Raw genomic sequence first — 25,844 nt, 5'->3', positions numbered from 1 at the left:
GAGAAGGAGAGGTGGTCGATATCACTTCTCTCTGTATGCATATATGTTCATGACGATCTTCTGTTTCCTTCGTTTGCTTACTAGCTAGCTAGCGTGTCTAGTCCTCTCTATACGTATGTATAGTACGTAGTGTCGACCAAGCACGGACATAAGAGAGGACACTTCTCTCTATTAATTATAGCTAGCTAACACAATATATGAAACACCTAAATTAACCCCCCAAAACCCCCAACCCCCCCCCTTTCAAAAAAAAACAAAAAACCTAGCCACAGAAATGCTGACGCGTGGATGCCTATTGGTCCCGATTGGTGCCACCAACCGGGACCAAAGGCCCTCCTGCCTGGGCTCCGCGCACAGGCCACGTGGAGGCCCATCTGTCCCGGTTCTGGATTGAACCGGGACTAAAAGGACAGGGCATTAGTACCGACCCTTTAGTCCCGGTTCAGGAACCGGGACGAAAGGCCCTTACAAACCGGGACAATAGACCCTTTTTCTACTAGTGAGGTTCGACGGACATACCGGGAGCCAGTGCTCGGCGGAGAAGCGAGACATGGAACACTGGGTGCACTGTGGCATGTGGTGGCAATTGCAGCTTGGACGCCACATCATTGATCTTGGCAATGACTGGAAATGGCCCATAGAACTTGTACGATAGTTTGTGGTTTGCCCATGGAGCTACTGAAGATTGTATGTATGGCTGGAGCTTGAGGAACACTTGGTCACCCACCTCAAATGCTCGGAAAGAATGTTTCTTATCTGCTTGTTCCTTCAACACTTGTCGTGCTCTATTAAGATGGTGCTGCAGCAAGTCTTGGACAGTGGCTCGCTCGTCTAGCCATGATTGAAGGGCGAGGATTGAGCAGGTGTTGTTAGCTGTGATGCCCCAGTGGCGCGGCTCGTATCCGAACATAGCCTTGAACGGTGTCATACCAATATCGGAGTGGTGAGCATTGTTGTACCAAAACTGAGCCGGAGGGATCCAGAAACTCCATCTGCGCGGGCATGCTTGTGTGAAACAGCGGAGGAATGTCTCAACACACTTGTTAACGCGGTCCGTATGGCCATCCGTTTGGGGGTGGTTTGCTGTGCTCAGTTGAAGCTCCGTACCTACTCCACGGAACAGGTCTTGCCAGAAGTGGCTGGTGAATACCGGGTCTCTATCTGATACAATTGACCCCGGGAGGCCATGAATCTTGTAAACCTGATGTAAGTACAGCTGAGCTACAGATGCAGCGGTGTAGGGATGCGCGAGGGGCAGAAAGTATGCGAACTTGGTGTGCTTGTCCACGATGACACAGGCAGTTGAACTTGCTGGACTGAGGGAGACCATCCACAAAATCCATGGAAATCATGTCCCATGGTTGATTTGGAATAGGAAGTGGCATGAGCAGACCTGGAGATGCAGCACGATCCGGCTTGGCTTGTTGGCAGACTTGACAGCACCGCACATAGTGCAGGATTTGTGTTTTCATTTTTGGCCAGGTGAATAGCCGTCGGATGCGTCTGTATGTTACTGGGAATCCTGAGTGCCCGCCAAGAGCGCTGTCATGGAAAGTTGTGATGATCCGTTGCTGAATGTGTATGCTCCCTCCCAACCAGATTCGGCCACGAAAGCGAATGATGCCCTGTTGAAGAGTGAATCGCTTCTTTGGGTCCTCCTTGATAGCTAGCTGTTCCAGGAGTCGTGTGGCCTGGGGGTTATCATTGTAGCTGCTGATCATGTCTTCTAACCACACTGGTAAGCAAGAGGTCACCGCAGCCTGTGTGTCAGTGGGGTTGGCTCTTAACAAGGCGTCTGCACCCACATTCTCGATGCTCTTCTTGTAACGGATGTGGTAATGCAAGCCGAGGAGCTTGGTGAATGCCTTCTGTTGCCAGGGTGTCGTCAGGCGTTGCTCTTCCAAGTGAACTAAACTCTTCTGATCGGTAAGAATGTCAAATTCTGCATGCTGTAGATATGGGCGCCACTGGTCGAAAACCACAATGATAGCCAAGTACTCCTTCTCATACGTGGACAGGCCTTGGTAGCGGGGGCTGAGCGCCTTGCCCATGAAAGCGATCGGGTGACCTTGCTGCTGTAGGGTAGCTCCGATGCCGCGGTCGCTTGCATCTATCTCGACTGTGAATGGTTGCTAAAAGTTGGGCAACGCGAGGACAGGAGCCGTGACTAGCTATTGCTTGAGAACTTGGAATGCTATTTCTGTGGTTGATGTCCAAAGAAATGGGACCCCCTTCTTGAGCAGATTGAACAAGGGCCTATCTATGACTCCGAAGTTCCTGATGAAACCCTGATAGTAGCCTGCCAGCCCCAAGAAGCTGCGCACTCCTTTGACGTCAGTTGGAGTTGTCCAATTCGTCACTGAGGTAATATTGGACGGTTCAGTAGAGACACCATGCACACTGATGGTGTGGCCAAGGTATCAGATCTATTGCTGCCCAAAAGTGCATTTGCTGCGCTTAACTTTCCAGCTGTCTTTGCGTAGAAGGGCTAACACTTGATGCAGGTGGTCGATGTGTTCCTGGAGCGACTTGCTGAAGACGAGGATGATGTCGAAGAAAGACAACACGCAGACGCAGTTGAGAGGCTTGAGAGTTGTTGTGATGGCCCCGATGAAGGTAGTTGGGGCGCCTGCGAGACCAAAAGAGACCACCTTAAACTCGAAGTGGCCCTGGTGAGTTTGGAATGCGGTCTTGTACTCCTCTCCAGGGGCCAATCTGATTTGATGGTATCCGACACGGAGATACAACTTAGAGAACCATGCAGCACTGTGTAGTTCGTCGAGGAGTTCTTCGATGATAGGAACCGGGTACTTGGTGATCACCGTGAGTGCATTGAGATGCGTGTAATCGATGCACAAAGGCCATGTCATGTCCTTCTTCTTGACGAGGAGGACTGGGGACGAGAAGGGGCCTATGCTTATTTGAATGATCCCGGAACACAGCAACTCCTCCACTTGCGCCTCAATCTCTGACTTGAGTTCCGGTTTGTGACGATATGGTCGTATGTTCACGGGTTGCGCACCAGGAATGAGAGGAATCCGGTGGTTGCAGGCGCGCCGGGGTGGTAGGCCAGTTGGCTCGGCGAAGACGTCGAGGAAGTCGTCGAGCACTTGTTGGATATAGGCCGGGGTTGGAGCAGATGGCTCTGTTGTTGGCGCGACTACCCAGAGATGGATGATATGTGATACAGCCCCTCTGCTACATAGACACTGCAGTTGCATGTTGTTGATGTTTTCACACACCGTTGATGCAGCATCGTGTCCGACGAGGCGTAGTGGTCCTGCCGGTGTGGGAATATCAATGAAGCCCGCATGCCAATCCATGGTCATGGGACTGTGCTCCTCAAGCCAGTCCATCCCCAAGATGGCATCATAGGTGCCCAGCATGAGCACCTTCATGTCAGTGAAGAATTCTTGGCCTTGAGAGTACCAGGCGCAACTGGGCACAAATGATGAGCACACCAGTTCGCCGCCGTCGGCGACTCGCACGCGTCCTGGTTGTGGTAGAGGCTGGACCCCGGCGAGTGATTCGGCGAACTTGGCGTCAATGAAGGAGTTGGAGCTGCCGGAGTCCACTAACAGCAGCACCTCATGGCCCTGAATCCAGGCGCGCAACTGGAACGCTTTGGCGGAGACTCCCCCTGTCACAGCAGAGGTGGAAATCGCCATGACTGCGTCGTCGGTGCCGCTCATTGCTGGAATCTGAGTATCGATAAAGTTGTCGATGCCGAACAGGTCGAGCAGCTCCTCGACGACGTGCAGTTGCACAGAGGTAGGACACGCATGGTCATGGCCCCACCTCTCGCCGCACTTGAATCAGAGACCGCAGGATCGTTTGTAGTCATGCAGGATCTTGAGCTTGGATGAATCAGCCCGTGCAGCATCCGTGCCACGGCGATCGGTGGCCACCATGGGCGCGGTGTGGCGTGCCGGTGGTGGTGGCAGCGGTAGAGGTACTCCTGTGCGAGGTGGCACTTCTAGCGGTCGAGGCAGGGTGCCAAACGCGCCGTCAGCCACTTCCTCCTGAAGCAGAGCCAGCGCGCAAGCTGTGTCCAGGTGGGGTGGCCGCTGCACCAGAACCACTGCTCGGATGTCGTTCCTCAAGTCCTCGACAAAACGAGTATGAAAGTAGTAAGGGTGAATAGAATCGGAGTAAGAGTTCAAATGATTGATAATCAATTCGAATTTCTCAATGTAGTCTGTTACAGAAGTTGTCTGGCAAATTGTGTAGAATTGGTGTATGAGCATTTGGTGGCGATCACGGCCAAAACGCGTGCTCAGCAGTGTAGTGAATGAATCCCAGTCGAATTCGCCTAGGCGTTTTGGGTCGATTGCAACCAAAAGTCTGCTGATCCTATGAAATTGAGGGCTGCCATGGGTAACCAGAAAGAAGGTGTGATCCCAAACATGGAAAAATACTTCTTACACAAGGTTTTCCACAGGTTTGGGTTCTCGCCCGAAAACTGCGGAAACGTGATAGATGGGTGTGCTTGGCCCAGACCATCGAGTATCTGACTGGCGTGGCCGAATGGAGGCAGTAAAACTGGAGTAACGGGGTCGGTGGTCGTACCGTTAGCCGGGAGCGGCGGTGGCGTCGTGAGAGACGCCGCCGTTGGCCCCTGTTTGATCTGGAATTCACCGTGGCCATCGGGCCCTTGAGGTTGGATGACTGCGTCGGCGCCCTCAGGCACCGGATCCGCCTCGGGTCGGGCTGGTGGAGGCACTCGCGCTCGCTGCAGTGCTGTGACGGCGTCGCCCAGACCCGCCACACGGTGCTCGAGATCGGGGCGCCAGGAGAGTAGATCGTCAATCTTTGTCGCCATCGATTGCTGAGCCTTGGTGAGGCCGTCGATGGCAGCCTCGACCTTGGTCTCGAAGCGGGTGAGGAAGGCCGACACGCTCAGATCCATGGCCTCGCGTGCTTGTCGCAGGCCTCTTGTCTCGATGAGATGCGCCAGATCGGATCGAAGAGGAGAGGTGGTTGTGGTCTCTGATACCAGATGTAAGAGTAGCAATGGGGTGGTGCGGATCGATCTATTCACTCTCTGAAGTAGTAGCGATACAATTGATTACAAGAATTGGGGAATTGCAGTAGCTAGGTGAGATACACGATGAACTAGGGTTGCCGCCGCCTGGTAGTCGCCTGATCCTCTGGATGCCCGTCTCCTCCTGGCCGCCCGTTACTTGTAGCGAACGAGTGGGCCTTAACGCGTCCACTCCGGCCCGCTGGTGCGTGGGCTGGGGCGCCTGATCCGAGTGGGCCGCTGGGCAGCGCTGTCGCTGGCTGGGTCGCCGCCCTGTGGGTCCATCTTGACAGGTGTGTTGACATACTCCACCACCAGGGTGGATCCAACTCCTTAGGGACGCGGAGGCCTCCGTGCATGTAACGCCCTCGATGCGGCTATATCTCCCACGTGTCGAAGCACGACTTAGAGGCATAACCGCATTGAAAGCAATGTCGCAAGTGAGGTAATCTTCGCAAACAACCCATGTAATATAATAAGGGAAAAGATACATAGTTGGCTTACAATCGCCACTTCACACAATTACATGAATAAAGCATTACATCAACCAGCTACAATCAAGGCCCGACTACGGAGCCAAAATAAAAGAAGACTACCCCAGATGCTACACAGATCCCGATCGACCCCAACTGGGCTCCACTACTGATCAACTAGAACGAAACAACACAAAGGACAAGATCTTCATCGAGCTCCTCCTTGAGCTTGATAGCGTCATCTGCACGGACTCATCGACACCTGCAAGCTGGTTTTGGAAGTATCTGTGAGCCACGGGGACTCAGCAATCTCGCACCCTCGCGATCAAGACTATTTAAGCTTATGGGTAAGGTAAAGGTATGAGGTGGAGCTGCAGCAAGCGACTAGCATATATGGTGACTAAACATATGCAAAAGAGAGCAAGATGAGAAGGCAAAGCACGATCGAGAAACTATGATCAAGAAGTGATCCTAGAACAACCTACGTCAAGCATAACTCCAACACCGTGTTCACTTCCCGGACTCTGCCAGAAAGAGACCATCACGGTTACACACGCGGTTGATGCATTTTAATTAAGCTCAACTTCAGGTTTTCTACAACCGGACATTAACAAATTCCTATCTGCCCATAACCGCGGGCACGGCTTTCGAAAGTTCAAATCCCTGCAGGGGTGTCCCAACTTAGCCCATAATAAGCTCTCACGGTCAACGACGGATATTCCTTCTAGCGGGAAGACCCGACCAGACTCGGAATCCTGGTTACAAGACATTTTTACAAGGTAAAACTAAACTAGCAACACCGCCCGAATGTGCCGACAAATCCCGATAGGAGCTGCACATATCTCTTTCTCAGGGCACACTCAGATTGTCTTAGGTACGGGTAGGCCAGCCCAGAGTTGCCCCTGGTGGCCACCGGCAGCTGACAGGTTGGACCAACACTCAAAGGAGCACTGGCCCAGGGGGGTTAAAATAAAGATGACCCTTGAGTCTGCAGAACCCAAGGGAAAGAAAAGGCTAGGTGGCGAATGGTAAAACCAATGTTGGGCATTGCTGGAGGAGTTTTACTCAAGGCGAACTGTCAAGGGGTTCCCATTATAACCCAACCGCGTAAGGAACGCAAAATCCGGGAACATAACACCGATATGACGGAAACTAGGGCGGCAAGAGTGGAACAAAACACCAGGCATAAGGTCGAGCCTTCCACCCTTTACCAAGTATATAGATGCGTTAATTAAATAAGAGATATTGTGATATCCCAACAAGTAAACATGTTCCAACAAGGAACAACATCTCCATGTTCCAATCAAGGAACAAACTTCAATCTTCACCTGCAACTAACAACGCTATAAGAGGGGCTGAGCAAAGCGGTAACATAGCCAAACAACGGTTTGCTAGGACAAGGTGGGTTAGAGGCTTGGTTCAACAATATGGATGGCATGATAAGCAAGTGGCAGGTATCGCAGCATAGGTATAGCAAAAGAGCGAGCAACTGGCAAGCAAAGATAGAAGTGATTTCAAGGGTATGGTCATCTTGCCTGAAAACCCGCAAGGAAGAAAAACAAGTCCATGAAGAAGACAAACGGACGTAGACGAACGGATCCTCACAACTCCGGAACGGAACCGAAGCTCACGAGAAAGGCAACCCGGAAAGAAGCAAACAACATAGTAAACAACCAACACATAGACATGGCATGATGCACAAAAAATTATGATGCATGTCCGGTTTAATAAAGCATGGCGTGGCATGGCAAAGTGCAACAAACAACACTACAGATTACATGGAGCTCAATATGCAACGAAGTTGTATATTGAAGAAAACACCACATGACTTATTTAGTTCTCTCTCGTTTATGTAGCCAACAAGATTAAATGTTGTTAGCATGGCAAGAGGTGAAGCAAATGAAAACTACCTATCTAGTCAAGTTTAAATGAGGCCGGAAACAACAAACAACACTTCCGGAAAATCCCCATATGCATTTATTAGGTTTGGTACTGTTCTGCCCTAAACACAATTTTAGAGTTGTTAAACATGCAAAGTGATTCCACCATGTTAAACTAGACATTTTTCTACCCCATTTACATATAAAGTTTATTAAATTCGGAGTTACGGTTATAAAGTTATGAAATAAATCATTTTAACATGGCATAGGGGCAAATTTAAACAAACAGCAATTTAAGCATTTTAAACATGGATGAAAGTTGGATATTATAAAATTAGACAAAATTCTAAGCATCTTTCATATATAATTCATTTTAATCCGATGCACCAATTGTGAGTTATTATATGCATGTAGTATAGGGTCCAATCTGTAAATATGCAGTGCACTGGTAATTAGGAAATTCGCAGGTCAGGGGAAAAAATGCTAACGGGCCGAAACTGAGCAGAGGTCCAACAGCACAGAAAAAAAGGAGGCGCTGGTGGTGGCCTCACCATGGGCCTCGGCCCGGTTCAGTGAAGGAGGAGGTAGGCCGCGAAGGGGCAAGCTGGGCCTGGAGCGCTGGCAGGCCTTGGCGCTGGGCTGGAGGCGCGCTGGGACTAGGTGGCTTGGCGGATGGACGGTCAACGCGCGGCGGGGTGCTCGTTCCCGAGCTGCCACTCGATGCAGAGGAAAACACACAGAGGAAGCGAGACGCTGGAGGCTTCAGGCGATGCAAGGAAGCGGCGGCGCGCACAGGAGGTCAGGGAAGGACGGGTTCATGGCGGAGGCAGCGAGATCCAGTGGTCCTCGGCCGGATCTGGCACGGAACGACGACGAGGACCTGCGTGGAAGCTCCATGAGGGAAGTGGCAACTGCTATTACCTGAAGAAAAAAGGGAGAGAGAGATTCAGGGAGGGAGCAGGGAAGGAGAAGGATGAGAAGGAAGCAGAGGGACGCGACGGTCCTGCTGGTCTGGTGCTGCTCCAGTCCGACAGAGCTTCACGGCAGCGACGCGAAAGCAGAGGTCTCCGGCGCGGGAGGCTAGCGAGGGAGGAGAGCAACGGCTTGGTGGTCTCCCGGTAAACTTGGTCGCAGGGGCATCCGGGTCTGAGTCCAGCAGCAGGGTCGAGGACGGGGCGCATGAGGGGAAGCTTCGAAGAAGGAGGAGCTCGGGCAGCGACTTGCGACCGGGCGCGCGAGCTCGAAGCAAAGGCTGCTCGGGGCCGCGCTGCTGCTGCGGCGAGGGAGGAGCATGGCGCTGGGACCTCCGATGGCTGCTGCTGCTGTTTGAGTGGCCGGCCACCGGCGAGGCAGAGGCGCGCGAGGCCGTGGCCTCGATCCATCCTAGATCGGGCGCCGGCTGGCTGCGGGGAAGACTGAGGAAAGAGGAGGCGGGGATGTGGATGAGGCTGGCGATGGGAGATGCAGGTGGATGGACAGATCGATTGTAAACATAGGGGATTGGCCGGCGTTGAAAACAAGGAGAGTGGCGGTGGATGGGAGGTTTGGGAAGGGGCTAGGCTAGGTTTGGACCCGATTTGGAAGGGGAAGTGGTCTATTTATAGAAGGTGGGCTAGGATTAGGGTTTGGAGAGGGGTTTGCTCCGTTTTGGACCCTCGGATTGCGATCATGCGGTCCGAAGCGGAGGGGGAACTAGGTGGTCTGAGAGCAGAGAAGAGAAGAAGAGGCCCGGCGGCTGTTTCCGGAGACCAAAAACGTCCGACGTTAGACCGGCTATAATGCCGCTATAGTTTAACGGTTGGGCTATCAAATGAACTCCGAATGCGGTGAAACTTGACAGGCGGTCTACCTACACTATAACAAGACCGCACGCCAACTCTCATCATTCCGAGAACATTTTCTGGCCACTTATAAAATAATATTTCAGACATGTCGTGGGCACGTGCAAGTGTGTCTAGGCTCAGAACGGACAACGGAAGGAACTGGGAGAACCCGGACGGATGTAGGTTTTGAAAAACATGATGATGCAATGCACATGATGACATGACAAGATGCAACACGCAAGCACATGACATGGCAACGACGGCGAATAACTGGACGACACCTGGCGCAACGGTCTCGGGGCGTCACAACACTCCACCACTACGAGAGGATCTCGTCCCGAGATCTAGAATGGCACCGGAGGGAAAACGGAAGAGAAATGAGAAGGGGTAAAAACAAAGTTGCTTCTTGGACAAATGAGTGAAACCACGCACCTTGAGAGGTTGAACAAATTCGTGAAAGAAAGTATACAATGGAAATGAACGAAGTTGAAAGCACTCCGTTAGAAAAGAGGGACAAGGAAGAACAACTTCGGGCAGCACTCCGATAGAACAAGGTAGAGAGGAAATAAAGATGATATAATTTGGGCAGCACTCCGTCTAAGAAGGGAGGCAAAACTTGATAGAATGGGAAGAATTTGATAAGAGGGAACGACACTCCGGTTAAGCGGATAAGCACGAAAAGAAAAACATGATCTTCACAATTCGAGATGATGATTGAAAAGAGCAACATCACAAGGCCTCCGGAAGAAAGAATAGAAGATAGATAATTGAAATAAAGAATGGAGAAGAAAATTCCATCTTATGCCACAAAAGAGCTTGAGAAGGCATCCTTAGGAGATGGGTCGAGCGGAGTTGTTGGAAAACCAACAACGAAAGGATAAGCTTGATATGGTCTTGTGGAGTACAGCTCAAATTAAGAGATGACAACCTGCCACTCACGGGAAAAGAATTGGATTGATATGAACAAAGAGAAGAGAAACTAATTCACCGGGAGGATAAAAGAAGAACTTGGATCAATTATACGCACCATAATAGCAACAATCCTTAGGGAAGGCTTAAGGTGAAAAATAGCCCAAGATAACTCCAATGAAGAGATTGATGGATTTAAAATACCCCATTCTTAACAACCTGTGAATCATGAAATATGAGCTCAAATTATCAAGAATGACATAATACCACCTCCAATGATAAGGTAGAAAGGATTGCACTCCGGATTGCAAGATGAAGAAAGCTTGAGCTCCTTAGAAAAGAATCTCGATGAACACTTAGAGAAGGAATTAAATCCTTGATGGACCATCACGTAGAACCTTCAAGAAGAACTCCGGTAACAAAAGGATGATCAAACAAAAGGAAAGGGAAGTTGAAAACACAAGGTGAAACCTTGCAATGATTAGATGGATCTTCGCGATGAAATAATTGAGATATCTTGGAACTCCGGGAAAGAAAAGATAATGCATCTCGAACCGAGAATGTGAAATGATGAACCACTCCGGGGAGCAGGAAAAGAATAAACTTGATGAAACAAGAATAAGAATTACATTATGCTTATCCTTCATCAATTAAATTGATGACAAACAATGGATTTGGCACACTATTTATTCTCGTAGAAAGGATTAAGATAGATATAGCGCAAACTTGAGAAGGTCTTCAACGAATCACCGGTCGGGATTGGAAAAAAACGAATGAATTGATATGATAACCATGGAAGAGAGATCTTGAACGAACCACCGTAAGAATTGAAAACGAACGAAGTAAAGATAAAGAAACACCGGGAAGAATTTGCAAATGTTCGAAGATGCTTGAGTGAATTTAGATCCATGAGAACGAAGAGATCAGGAGCTGATTAGAGAAAAACTTGAACGATGCACCGGTAAGATTGGAGAATGATAACTGAAAGCTGTTAATGAATAATTATGAGATGATGGGCTCCGGAGAATCAAACTGAAAAAAACTCTGAATTGCTCCGGATGGGTGAAAAGAATTCTGACAATCGAAAACAATTATGAGAGAATGGCCTTGAACTAGAACCACGAATCTTGAAGAGAATGGGGCAAGATTGAGAGAAAATTCTTCTTCGGTCTTCATAATCTAAGAATTACGACGAGAAACACCACCGTGAATTGTTGAGATACTCCGAAATGATAAATAGAAAGGTTGAACCAACGATGAAAAGAATTTGAAAGATCTTGGAGAAAAACATTTGACTGATGACAAATCATTCTTACGTCAAACTTCGAAAAGAATTTGGGAGTAACTCCGGGAAAATAAGAAGAGTCAGGTAAGATCCTGGAAAAGACCTGTGGGTTAGGGCCCACTCAAAAGAAACACCATTGAAAAGATTTAAAAGAGAGGTTGCACCGGTTGAATTAAATGACTTGAATGAGATAACAACCTCGAAAGATCTTGAACGAATGCAGAGTGGAAAACACGAATCTTCGAGATATCTTGAGCACTCCGGAATAAATGAATAGCGAGAAATGACTGAATATAAGGTGCACCAGCATGAGAAGGCATTTGGAATAAGGAAAAGAATATGATCAAACACCAAAAGCTTGAATTGAATCCACCGGAGAAGAAAAGAAGAATGGCGAACTTGAGGCTCCGTTAGAATCTTCATGAACATCATCGGGTAAGAACATTGACAGAAAAGAATGGAGAGACTTCATATGAATAAAAGGATACTTGATTAAGACATATGAGTCCTTGAAGAAACAAGGGTGGGTGGGTGGGCGGGAAAACAAAGGCAACTTTTAACGGATGAAGCAGACACCGTTGACGAAAAGTTGAGATTGGATCTTGCAAATGTTGAAATGATCGGATCCACTTGAAGAGAAACACGCCGGTTGAAAAGGATTGACATGACAATCTCGATTATCATGAAGAATTAGTATCCACATCAGAGTATGAGAACACCATATAGGAAAGGTATGGAATCAACACTTGACATCGAAGCAACTCGAATACCACAACTCAAAACAAAACAAAGGATTGGCTTGCGGAATAAGCCGGAACAAACATATGATAGAGATTTCGTCCGAAGTTTTCGTGGTGGGGCCTACACGGGCTCGATCATACAGCACCATCATGTACAAGGCAGTGCACATGACATACGAAGCGTCCCCGAGTCGGCATAGCCAAGGACTCTTTAAGACACAACGAGACCACTGTAAAACCAACCGTGAATAGGCGGACCACTAGACGTCGAACCCCAATTTCAAATCATACATCTGTCGGAAAGATATCCTAAGAACTACTTGAATTCCCACTTATAAACTCCCGAAATTTTCCGGTTATGCAATCAGGTGTTGGGGATACAGGGGAAGCATAATATCTCACCCAAAACTAGCAAATCCTACATCCAGCTGTATCCATCCTTCAACACATAACCAAGAAACCTTCGGAAATCGTCTACCTCAACCTTCGAAAAGCATCCGTTATACGAGTTATGGCAATACTCCCGAACTCCTGCCCCAGTACTGGGTGGCGTCGAGGTTATCTCACCAACAACTTCATAAAAGAGATTTTCAATGTCGGCGAAACTAAACTCAGGTATTCCGGAACTGCAACGATAAAATTGTGACGACAACACCTCAGAGCTCAACTCCCCGGGACACTGCCACAACCCCTAAATGACAGGAGGCACCAAGAACAATGTTCTCGTCATAAAACCATCGGAACGATTCCAAGATACCCGCGTGATCCTAATTTTTTTAGTGAAATTTGAGAAGAGAAGAGTCAAAACTCTACGTCAGGATGCCTCACCAGAGCGATGAAGGGACTGAGGAGTAAAAAGAATTCCTAACTCTCCGATATATATAATCCTAAATGACTCAAAACATTTTTCTAGACTCAACAACGCCAGCTATTCGATCAAGCAGGGGGCTCCTAAGGTCGGGGAAGGCTCTGATTACCAACTTGTAATGCCCTCGATGCGGCTATATCTCCCACGTGTCGAAGCACGACTTAGAGGCATAACCGCATTGAAAGCAATGTCGCAAGTGAGGTAATCTTCGCAAACAACCCATGTAATATAATAAGGGAAAAGATACATAGTTGGCTTACAATCGCCACTTCACACAATTACATGAATAAAGCATTACATCAACCAGCTACAATCAAGGCCCGACTACGGAGCCAAAATAAAAGAAGACTGCCTCAAATGCTACATAGATCTCCGATCGACCCCAACTGGGCTCCACTACTGATCAACTAGAATGAAACAACACAAAGGACAAGATCTTCATCGAGCTCCTCCTTGAGCTTGATAGCGTCATCTGCACGGACTCATCGGCACCTGCAAGCTGGTTTTGGAAGTATCTGTGAGCCACGGGGACTCAGCAATCTCGCACCCTCGCGATCAAGACTATTTAAGCTTATGGGTAAGGTAAAGGTATGAGGTGGAGCTGCAGCAAGCGACTAGCATATATGGTGACTAAACATACGCAAAAGAGAGCGATATGAGAAGGCAAAGCACGATCGAGAAACTATGATCAAGAAGTGATCCTAGAACAACCTACGTTAAGCATAACTCCAACACCGTGTTCACTTCCCGGACTCCGCCGGAAAGAGACCATCACGGTTACACACGCGGTTGATGCATTTTAATTAAGGTCAACTTCAGGTTTTCTACAACCGGACATTAACAAATTCCCATCTGCCCATAACCGCGGGCACGGCTTTCGAAAGTTCAAATCCCTGCAGGAGTGTCCCAACTTAGCCCATAAAAAGCTCTCACGGTCAACGAAGGATATTCCTTCTAGCGGGAAGACCCGATCAGACTCGGAATCCCGGTTACAAGACATTTTGACAAGGTAAAACTAAACCAGCAACACCTCCCGAATGTGCCGACAAATCCCGATAGGAGCTGCACATATCTCTTTCTCAGGGCACACTCAGATTGTCTTAGGTACGGGTAGGCCAGCCCAGAGTTGCCCCTGGTGGCCACCGGCAGCTGACAGGTTGGACCAACACTCAGAGGAGCACTGGCCCGGGGGGGGGGGGTTTTAAAATAAAGATGACCCTTGAGTCTGCAGAACCCAAGGGAAAGAAAAGGCTAGGTGGCGAATGGTAAAACCAATGTTGGGCATTGCTGGAGGAGTTTTACTCAAGGCGAACTGTCAAGGGGTTCCCATTATAACCCAACCGCGTAAGGAACGCAAAATCCGGGAACATAACACCGATATGACGGAAACTAGGGCAGCAAGAGTGGAACAAAACACCAGGCATAAGGTCGAGCCTTCCACCCTTTACCAAGTATATAGATGCGTTAATTAAATAAGAGATATTGTGATATCCCAACAAGTAAACATGTTCCAACAAAGAACAACATCTCCATGTTCCAATCAAGGAACAAACTTCAATCTTCACCTGCAACTAACAACGCTATAAGAGGGGTTGAGCAAAGCGGTAACATAGCCAAACAACGGTTTGCTAGGACAAGGTGGGTTAGATGCTTGGTTCAATAATATGGATGGCATGATAAGCAAGTGGTAGGTATCGCAGCATAGGCATAGCAAAAGAGCGAGCAACTAGCAAGCAAAGATAGAAGTGATTTCAAGGGTATGGTCATCTTGCCTGAAAACCCGCAAGGAAGAAGAACGAGTCCATGAAGAAGACAACCGGACATAGACGAACGGATCCTCACAACTCCGGAACGGAACCGAAGCTCACGAGAAAGGCAACCAGAAAGAAGCAAACAACATAGTAAACAACCAACACATAGACATGGCATGATGCACAAACAATTATGATGCATGTCCGGTTTAATAAAGCATGGCGTGGCATGGAAAAGTGCAACAAACAACACTACAGATTAAATGGAGCTCAATATGCAACGGAGTTGCATATTGAAGAAAACACCACATGACTTATTTAGTTCTCTCTCGTTTATGTACCAAAAAAGATTAAATGTTGTTAGCATGGCAAGAGGTGAAGCAAATGAAAAACTACCTATCTAGTCAAGTTTAAATGAGGCCGGAAACAACAAACAACACTCCCGGAAAATCCCCATATGCATTTATTAGGTTTGGTACTGTTCTGCCCTAAACACAATTTTAGAGTTGTTAAACATGCAAAGTGATTCCACCATGTTAAACTAGACATTTTTCTACCCCATTTACATATAAAGTTTATTAAATTCGGAGTTACGGTTATAAAGTTATGAAATAAATCATTTTAACATGGCATAGGGGCAAATTTAAACAAACAGCAATTTAAGCATTTTAAACATGGATGAAAGTTGGATATTATAAAACTAGACAAAATTCTAAGCAACTTTCATATATAATTCATTTTAATCCGATGCACCAGTTGTGAGTTATTATATGCATGTAGTATAGGGTCCAATATGTAAATATGCAGTGCACTGGTAATTAGGAAATTCGCAGGTCAGGGAAAAAATGCTAACGGGCCGAAACTGAGAAGAGGTCCAACAGAACAGAAAAAAAAGGAGGCGCTGGTGGTGGCCTCACCATGGGCCTCGGCCCGGTTCAGTGGAGGAGGAGGTAGGCCGCAAAGGGGCAAGCTGGGCCTGGAGCGCTGGCAGGCCTTGGCGCTGGGCTGGAGGCGCGCTGGGACTAGGCGGCTTGGCGGATGGACGGTCAACGCGTGGCGGGGTGCTCATTCTCGAGCTGCCGCTCGATGCAGAGGAAAACACACAGAGGAAGTGAGACGCTGGCGGCTTCAGGCGATGCAAGGAAGCGGCGGCGCGCACAGGAGGTCATGGAAGGACGGGTTCATGGCGGAGGCGGCGAGATCCAGTGGTCCTCGGCCGGATCTGGCGCGGAACGACGGCGAGGACCTGCGTGGAAGCTCCATGAGGGAAGTGGCAACTGCTATTACCTGAAGAAAAAAGGGAGAGAGAGATTCAGGGAGGGAGCAGGGAAGGAGAAGGACGAGAAGGAAGCAGAGGGACGCGACGGTCCTGCTGGTCTGGTGCTGCTCCAGTCCGACAGAGCTTCACGGCAGCGACGCGAAAGCAGAGGTCTCCAGTGCGGGAGGCTAGCGAGGGAGGAGAGCAGCGGCTTGGTGGTCTCCCGGTGAACTTGGTCGCAGGGGCATCCGGGTCCGAGTCCAGCAGCAGGGTCGAGGACGGGGCGCACGAGGGGAAGCTTCGAAGGAGGAGCTCAGGCAGCGACTAGCGACCGGGCGCGCGAGCTCGAAGCAAAGGTTGCTCGGGGCCGCGCTGCTGCTGCGGCGAGGGAGGAGCACGACGCTAGGACCTCCGATGGCTGCTGCTGTTTGAGTGGCCGGCCACCGGCGAGGCAGAGGCGCGCGAGGCCGTGGCCTCGATCCATCCTGGATCGGGTACCGGCTGGCTGCGGGGAAGACTGAGGAAAGAGGAGGCGGGGATGTGGATGAGGCTGGCGATGGGAGATGCAGGTGGATGGACAGATCGATTGAAAACATAGGGGATTGGCCGGCGTTGAAAACAAGGAGAGTGGCGGCGGATGGGAGGTTTGGGAAGGGGCTAGGCTAGGTTTGGACCCGATTTGGAAGGGGAAGTGGTCTATTTATAGAAGGTGGGCTAGGATTAGGGTTTGGAGAGGGGTTTGCTCCGTTTTGGACCCTCGGATCGCGATCATGCGGTCCGAAGCGGAGGGGGAACTAGGTGGTCTGAGAGCAGAGAAGAGAAGAAGAGGCCCGACGGCTGTTTCCGGAGACCGAAAACGTCCGACGTTAGACCGGCTATAATGCCGCTATAGTTTAACGGTTGGGCTATCAAACGAACTCCGAATGCGGTGAAACTTGACAGGCGGTCTACTACACTATAACAAGACCGCACGCCAACTCTCATCCCATTTCGAGAACATTTTCCGGCCACTTATAAAATAATATTTCGGACATGTCGCGGGCGCGTGCAAGTGTGTCTGGGCTCAGAACGAACAACGGAAGGAACTGGGAGAATCCGGACGGATGCAGATTTTGAAAAATATGATGATGTAATGCACATGGTGACATGACAAGATGCAACACACAAGTACATGACATGGCAACGACGGCGAATAACTGGACGACACCTGGCGCAACGGTCTCGGGGCATCATAGTGCACCATGGAGCTCATCTCTCGAATGGTGCGGACGCTGCTCCACGGAGCGGAGCGCGACGCAGAACCCTCGCTAACTTGTACCCGCTATGCGGCTATCATGTATTGTAAGTTGCGCCCATCCCAAAAGTCATACCGCCGTTGGTGTTATTGCACGGCCGCGTGTAGGGGCCGCCTAATTCCTGGATCCGGGCGACGTTATCCTGGGCGAGGATTTGCTTCAAATGAGGCTTTGTTTGGTTAATCCTCTTCCCAAGAGGATTGGAGGAGATTGGCAAGGATTGGTTCATATTTTGACTTAGAAGAGGTTTAAATCCTCCTCAAACCCCTTCAATCCACTCGGATTTACACGCAACCAAACAAGGTCTGAGGGTTTGTTTGTCGTGTAGCCTAGATCCACCCTCTCATCCGATGTCAACCCTGTCGAAACTCCCTGATGGCTCACGCAATTGCAACCGAACCGACACTGGGCACAGGCTCCATCGAGACGCCCCCATGCTAAGATGTCAGCCCAACGGCAAGCGTGTATCCAGCACCATGATGTCGCGGCCGAGAAGCTCGACTTCTTCGACTATGAGGCTGCACGGCATTCCTAGTAATGCCACTGTGCGACATTACCACTAGTGAACTGATCATAACTTTTTAAGTTCCGTTGCTAGTAAGGACAAGCAACGTGTTATATTGATATGTGATGTTGTGGGATCTAAACATTCAGAATTGTTATTTATTTTGGTAGCACTTTTAAATATAATGTTGGAACATGGGTCCCGCATGTCAATGGGGACCTACCCATAAAATTCAACAAACTCATCAAAGAAAAGTCAAGTATAATTCACATCAACAACGAAGTAATGCTATATCTACGAACCATCCACAGTGTAGCAATTTTGTGCCTCTAAGGTTGCCTCTAGCTCATGGAGGCTGCCTCTATACACTGGGAGTTGTAGTTTTGTTGCCACCAAGCTTAGCGTCGCCTCTGACCTTAGAGGCAGCCTCTAACAAATAAACTGTTCTAAAGGTCCTACGTGTCAGCAAGAATAAGAGCAAATGGCTAGAGGAGAGAGGCGTATACATGAGTGGTCGGAGATTATTTTATTTTTGGTGCGCCTGAGATTAGAGGCTGCCTGTAGCTTTATATATTGTGTGCGTTTCAACTCAAAGTAGAGGCAAGCACGTGGGATCTACCTTAGAGGCAGGTCTGCCTCTATACACTGGTGGTGCTCTAGGGCTTATTTGGTTCAAGGATTCTCATAATAATTTTGGAGGATTAGAATCCTTAGAAACTTTTCCTATTTTAGTTGTTTGGTTCAAAGGATTGAATCTCATAGAAAATTTTCTTAAGGATTTTTTGGTACTACTTTCGTAGAATGCAATCAAACAACCCAAAAGCCTGCAGGATTGAGATGAGCATTCCAATCCTACATTTTTCTTAGGACCCTGATAAGTGTCACTCGTGTGGCATGAACACATGACAACTCCTAATTTTTATGGCAAGTTAAGTAATGTGTGGACGGCAACTTTAGTTATCAAGCATGGCAACTTACTTTTGGATGGCAAATTTCATTTTTTCAAGGTTTTTTATGGCAATTTTAGTTGTAAAAAACGTTAGGGCCGGTGTGCTTCGTGCCACACGTGTGACATTATCATTTGGGTTTTTCTTATTCTCTCATTTTTTGAATCGTGCGAAAGAGTCCTTAGTCACTTTCCAGCAAAAGAAAGGAGTCCCTTAGTCACGGAGAAGATTTACGGGCTGATGTGGTGTCATCTGGTCGGGTTTTTTTTAGGGAAATGCCATTATGGCGGTTTATATTTCATGTGCAAACATCGATACATCGTTTGTCAATACATCTACTAGAAAATCCAGAGGCTCCGATTTCCGGACAATGGTTCTAGAGACCTCCGAATTTCTAGCCAACAAATCTATCGCCATATTGGCCTCCCTAGGTCAATGAGAAAATTCTATTGAAATAAAATTACGAGCTAAAAACGAGCATTCTTCATAAATTGCCGCTGCCGGACCAAGTGAGTTTCCTCCGTTTTGCATGATCTCGATAACTTCCATGCAATCACCTTCTACGCAAATTTTGTTACATCCCATTTCATTGGCAAGGAGGAGTCCATCTCGTAATCCCCGTGCTTCTGCCGTTGCCGCATCTTGTACGAATGGGATGTTGCTGCATGATGCTGCCACAAAGAAGCCCGTATGGTCCCGTAGAATCGCACCTGTCGCCCCGGTGCCGCTGTCACTATCAAAACCAGTATCAAAATTCAGTTTAAGCATGCCCTCCAATGGCTTCTCCCAGCCATGTCTCTTTATTCTGCCCTTTTTTGAATTTGCTCTTGAGAAATTTTTCGCAAGTGCTGAAATTGCTTGCGCCGATCTAGTGGGTTCATATAGTTGCTCACCATGGGTATAGCTACGTCGCTCCCACCATAAATACCACACCGCTGTGGCAACAAGGTCATTGCGCTGGACATCACAGACCAACGCCTTCGTTGGGTTCTTGGACATAAGCAGATCAGCCATAACTGAGCCGCCCTCCCTTTCCATCATGCAAACCTCGTTAACCACTGATGCCAAACCAAGCAGGCACCAAACTTGTTGAACACGCGGGCATAGGAAGAGAGCATGTCGAATGCTCTCACAATCTGAGTTACACAAAGGGCATTGAGAACTAGTTATTATGTGTCTATTTGCAAGAACTCCTTGACATGGGATCGCTCCGAGTAAAGTTTTCCACACGTGGATTTTTACTTTTGATGGCACATTAAATTTCCAAACGGTCCTCCAAACTGGACTAGTACTTGAGGCTTGTATTGAGTTAGTCATCCTCAACTTTCGTCCATGTTGGTGCTCCCATTCTTCATGATAGGCCGAGTTCACCGTAAATGATCCACTCCTATGTAAATGCCAAGAAACAAGGTCCTCCATCATCCCTACAGCCAATGGGATATTCAGAATACGTTGTGCATCAATTGGCCAAAACAACTCATGAATCAACTGTGCATCCCACACTCTGTTATCCGCATCAATTAATTCAGACACCTTGGTGATCACAATGTTAGCTCTAGGTGTCATAACCTTTCGAGTGGGGCTGCTTGGTATCCATGTGTCCTCCCATATATTTATCTGTGACCCATCTCCTACTCGCCATATATTCCCTCTCTTGAAAGTTTGAATGCCATACCAAAGACTTTGCCAAGTGTAAGAGCTACCCTTCTTAAGACTGCAATTAAGTAGATCACCCTCAGGAAAATATTTTGCTCTCAAGACTGTAGCACATAAAGAGTCTGGTTCACATAGAAGCCTCCAACACTGTTTAGCAAGGAGAGCCAAATTAAAGCAGTGTAAATCTCTGAATCCCATACCACCTCTCTCCTTCGGTACACACATCTTCCACCAGGCAAACCAATGCATATGCTTTTTCAAGTCATCATCACCCCACCAGTATTTAGACATGGCAGAAGTTATAGCACTGCATATCTGTTTAGGTAATTTAAACACTGACATAGCGTAAGATGGAATTGCCTGGATGATTGACTTTAATAAAACCTCTCTTCCTCCATAAGATAGTAACTTCTCTTTCCACCCTCTAATTCTGCTAAGTACTCTATCAATGAGATGTTGGAAGCAATCAGAGCGGTCCACACCCACAATTGGGGGTAGCCCCAAGTATTTGTCTGTAATCGCCTCTGCCATTATGTTTAGGGTGGTACAAACCTCCACCCTAGTCTCAACGGGTGTACATGGACTGAAAAAGATGGTAGACTTGGCCTCACTCACCATCTGACCTGAAGCTGTACAATAATCATCTAGAGCTCTTCGAAGACTAGTTGCATTTGTAGCGTCTGCTCGCATCAAGATTAATGAATCATCAGCAAAAAGAAGATGTGACACCGAGGGGGCGTCTTTGCACACCTTAACTCCCAATAAATTCCCAGACTCTTCCTCATGCGATAAAAGACTTGAAAGGCCTTCCGCACAGAGCAAAAACAAGTAAGGGGAGAGGGGGTCCCCTTGTCTGAGCCCACTGGAAGGAATAAAATAATCAGTAAGCACGTTATTCACCCGTACCTGGTATGTCACCGACCTGACACACTCCATGATCAGGTCCACCCAATTTGCCGTGAAGCCCAAACGTAGAAGAATCATTTGCAAGAAACTCCATTCCACCCTATCATATGCCTTATGCATGTCAAGCTTCACTGCACATGTGCCATATTTGCCCGTAGTTTTCTTCTTTATCGCATGGTAAGATTCAAAGGCCACCAGAAAATTATTCGTAATGAGGCGTCCCGGAACAAATGCACTTTGGTTTGGTGAGATGATCTCAGACAAAATATATTTCAGCTGGTTAGGCAGAAGTTTGGAAATCACCTTGTATACAACGTTACATAAACTTATAGGCCGAAATTGGGTTATAACCGTAGGATTTTCAACCTTTGGGATAAGAACAATAGTGGTGTTATTCCATCCTTCAGGGATCTTCTTCGAGTTAACAGCAATGAGCACTTCATCAATCAAATCCTCACCAATGATATGCCAAAACCTCTTATAAAAGACTGCATGGAGACCGTCCGGACCTGGGGCCTTTAGGTCGCCTATGTTGAACAAGGCCTTCTTCACCTCCTCTCGGGTGTATGCTTTGTTTAGTTCGTCATTCATTGCATCTGTTACTCTTGGTTTGACTTTGTCAATTACATTCATGTCCGGGGCTTGCTGACCTGTAGTAAATAAAGAGGAGAAGTAATCTGTAGCATGAGTACGAATATCATCTTGGTCCTCTATCCAGTCACCATTTTCTCGTTGGAGACGCTTGATAAAATTTCTTTTCCGCCGGCCATTAGCCGCCCTATGGAAGAACTCTGAATTCCTGTCTCCCCTAGTAAGCCAGTCCGCCCAGCCCCGTTGGAGCCAGTAGATTTCTTCTTGTTCTAGAAGTTTTTCAATCTGCAAGTGTAGGTCATGTTGCTTAACCACTGCTTCATCTGATAGTGGTCCCGAGAGTACTACGTTCAATTCTTTCTACAACTCCCGGAGTTTGTTACGAGGTCCCTTAAGAACCTCTCTATCCCAGCGATGAAGAGCCACATGAACATCTGCAGTGCTGATCGCTAGTGGCACAGAGCCCAACTCCTTGCGCTTGTCCCACGCAGTTTGAACGATTGTTTCAATATCTTCCTCCGCTAGCCACCGCGCCTTGAATTTGCGGGTTCCTGACGGCCCCCTAGGCTGCACCCCCGGGTTAAAATCGGTATCAATAAGAACCGGCCGGTGATCAGATTTATCAAACTCCTCATTTGAAACAGCGAAACCAGGGAACAAGTCTGCCCATTGCATATTCCCCACTGCTCGATCCAAACGCTCACGTAGGTGGCCTCGACGCCATGAGAACAGGTCGCATGTATAACCAAGGTCATCTAGTCCACAATCAGACAAAGCATCACTGAACATTTGCATACTTCTTTGTGGTCTTGCGACTCCACCGTCCTTCTCGTGTGCATGTAGTATTTCGTTGAAATCGCCTGCCACTAGCCACGGCAAATTTATCATTGCATGCAACTCCCACAAGTAATCCCAGGACAAGTGCTTCCTTTCTCCACTTGGCTCTCCGTAGAAACCTGTGAAGCGCCACCCATTAACACTTGCTTCATTAATTCGGATGTCAATGTAATTAGCCTGAACTTCAAAAGATGTGACTCCCAATCCTGTGTACCAGAACGTCACTAGACCACCGCTTCTTCCATCACTTTCCGCTACCGCCAAGCTATCAAAACCGAGTCTCCTCCTCAACCTTTCTGCCTTAGCTTTACACAGATGAGCTTCAGACAAAAAAAACACATCCGGCCTCACCCGCCCTTGGACCCCCAAGAGTGCACGAACTGCCGCGGGCTTCCTCATCCCACGGCAGTTCCAACATAATATTTTCATTGCAACCGGTCGAGCCCCAACACGAAGTTCCGTCCTCGGTAATTGAAATAATCACGCCCAGCGGCCAGGTACCAAAACACCACCACTAGAAACGCAACCAATCTGAATAGATTGGAGCACAACTTTCTTCACGGGTAGTGACTTAGTGAGGGACCCATAGAGAAATTCAAGGGTAGACGTTAGTGGGATTGGTGGAGGATTAGCCCATAACCCTGTCTGTAACCATTTTGTCGCTAGGTTTAGATTATTGCTGCAGAAATTTTCAGCCAGGGCCCTCTTCAATTCTTTGACGGAGTAGGCTACAGTTTTCGAACAGTCTACGTCAACCTAGCCGAGAGCCAACTCATCTATAAAGAAAGGGTGCAATTGTACAGTAAGATGTAAAATGTAAAGATAAAATATGCTAAAGGGGTTGATTGTGCTTGTGCATGATAATGAAGGAATTTAGTTCAGGTGGACGTTCACCCGTTGCCTTTTCAAGCAGACTTGAGGCCATGGCATCCTAGAAAAGATGAGCAGTTCATATATTTATTCTTCCCCATATTCGCAAAAGAAAAGAAAAAAAGCACTCCAACAACTCTTCTGTTATGCACAAATGACACTGCACGACTGTTCTGCTCTCATAAAGTGGATGAGCAACATTCATCTTATTGTATAGGCAATATACATAGTACAAATGAGAAGATTGCCTTTTTTTAACTCTTGTGATCGATGAACAGACAGTTCAGCGTGCCATTCGAAGGCAGATATTTATTTCTGAACATCACAAGAACTGGCAGCAAGGATGACCGGCCGGTCACCTGTGCTTCCATCGGTACCTAGAAGACGGGGAGTGGATAGCGCCGGTGCCAGTGCGGGTGCGACGGCCCTGCTGCTTCTGCTTCTCGTGGCTGCCTGTCGCCGGCGCCTTACCATGGCCATGGCGGCGACCGTTGGTATTCTTGCCCCCGTCGCCCTCCGGCAGCATCTCTCCAAAGTAGGCAGCGGCATCCACCAGCAGCTCAAATGAATCGGATCCAAAATGCCAATTCCATGAATCGAGGATAGAAAACCGCGGTGGGTTGAGGATACGAGTCGGACGAAGAAACCACCAATGTTCCCTCCGTCGCGTGGCCCGCACAAACATCTCCTTCCAGCTCGTGCTCGTCTCCGGCAGGTCGTCGTGGGAATCGCTGTCGCCGCCGAGCGACCAGCACCACCACCACAGCCAGTTCAACCGTAGCGCCTTGTACCTGGGCATCCAGAGCTGGCGGTCCCGGTCGGGCTCGGCCACCAAGCGCCTCAGCTCGGTGCAGGTGCTCTCCACCCTCAGGAGATCCTTCCCGTCGGCAAGCCTCTCCAGGATCGCCGCCATCATGTCGCTCGGGAGGGACATGAAAGTGGGGAGTCGTCCCGGCACGACGCCGTGCTCACGGCATAGATCCGAGAAGATGCGCCGGCTGAATCCGTCGCTGACCTTCCTCCAGAGCGCGGCCGTCGGGGAGCCGTCGTTCCCCAGCAGCCTGCGCGCCGTGCCATCCAGATCACCCGACAGGAGCGGAGCGACGGAGAGCGCGTCCAGGCGCACCCTGTACATGCCGGTCCGGACAGAGCAGGCCTGCAGGTAGAAGATGACGTGCCGCCTGTCGGTGCACACGCTCAGGGCGGCGCCGCCCATGTCGTGCCGGGGCAGCAGCTGTGGCGCGGTGTACTCCAGGCCCAGGGACAGGATCGAGGCCGTCTCGCCCAGCTCTGTCGGAAGCCAGCAGGTAGACGACAGATCCCGATCCCGACGGTGGGGGCGGGAGACGATGAAGCCCGCGTCGAGGAAGGCGGCGTGGACGACGATCACTAGACGGCCCAGGATGCGCTCGGCGTCCCACCGGCGGGCGTCCACTACCCCGTGGAGGGGAGAGACCTTCGACGACATGGCTCGCTACGAGCGCGCGGTGAGGTCCGGTGATCCCTTGGTTGATTGTCTAAAGAGGAGTGTGGTGAGTTTTCAATGGCGGAGCTAGCTGGTTTTAACCTTTTTGACGAAGCCCATTGCGATGACTTTTTTCTTGAAAAGGAATTGCAATGACAACAAGACACCACAAGTCCCCATCCCACGTCTTGAAAATTTCACCACAGGTTTCTTCCTCTTTACGGCAACTCCTCTTTCCTAGTTGGGTTTGTAATGGATCATCCTTTGCCGCCTGTCAGCGATTTCTAGCTGCCGTCTGATCCACACGAGGGGCCAACAGAGGCTGAAGAAGTCAAACTCAAGGTACAAACTAGGCAGCATAGAACATACTTTATGACAACTTTGACTAAGATTTAGTCAAGTCTCAGACTCCAGGTCTTTGCAGGCATCAGTATGCATAACCAATTCTTTTAGGATGTTCTATAACCCTTTTTAGAGTTTGGAAAAACCAAGCCCAACTCTTATGCATGGGACCTTGTCTCTAGTACACCATATGACACGGAAAAAATACAGTTATGTGCATCAATTGCACATGCAGCTACCAACTCCACTGAAAGGTAGGGCCTACGTCCAGATAAAAATCCACACCAACAAGCTTAAAAACTAACAAAGACCCTTCTGAAACACTCCTTTTCATAACTCTTTCCCTTGAACTGGAAAGGAACAGAGTGCCTGTCAATTTCTACAACACTTTTATGCGGCACTCTCTACTTTAGCTTTGAA

General features: G+C 48.6%; 2 protein-coding genes across 2 annotated transcripts; both read right to left on the bottom strand.

Annotated features, from left to right (window-relative positions):
• Window positions 1-20,511: 20,511 nt before the first annotated feature.
• On the bottom strand, window positions 20,512-23,146 carry LOC147963825 (uncharacterized). The gene is made up of 6 exons (XM_087529719.1): window positions 22,310-23,146; window positions 21,671-22,195; window positions 21,320-21,419; window positions 21,029-21,093; window positions 20,655-20,728; window positions 20,512-20,560 (listed from the first exon to the last, which is right to left on the bottom strand). The coding sequence occupies exons 1-6, from the start codon at window positions 23,144-23,146 to the stop codon at window positions 20,512-20,514; spliced, it is 1,650 nt and encodes a 549-aa protein (XP_087385845.1).
• A 640-nt stretch (window positions 23,147-23,786) lies between these two features.
• LOC147963824 (uncharacterized) lies at window positions 23,787-25,271 on the bottom strand. Its single transcript, XM_087528005.1, has one exon. The coding sequence runs from the start codon at window positions 25,083-25,085 to the stop codon at window positions 23,973-23,975; it is 1,113 nt and encodes a 370-aa protein (XP_087384131.1). The 5' UTR covers window positions 25,086-25,271; the 3' UTR covers window positions 23,787-23,972.
• Window positions 25,272-25,844: the final 573 nt, after the last annotated feature.

This window comes from Triticum urartu, chromosome 6A, assembly GCF_056163025.1.
Source record: "Triticum urartu cultivar PI428250 chromosome 6A, HENAU_Tu73, whole genome shotgun sequence".
Taxonomy (NCBI): domain Eukaryota; kingdom Viridiplantae; phylum Streptophyta; class Magnoliopsida; order Poales; family Poaceae; genus Triticum; species Triticum urartu.
This window is presented reverse-complemented; position numbering and strand designations above follow the sequence as displayed.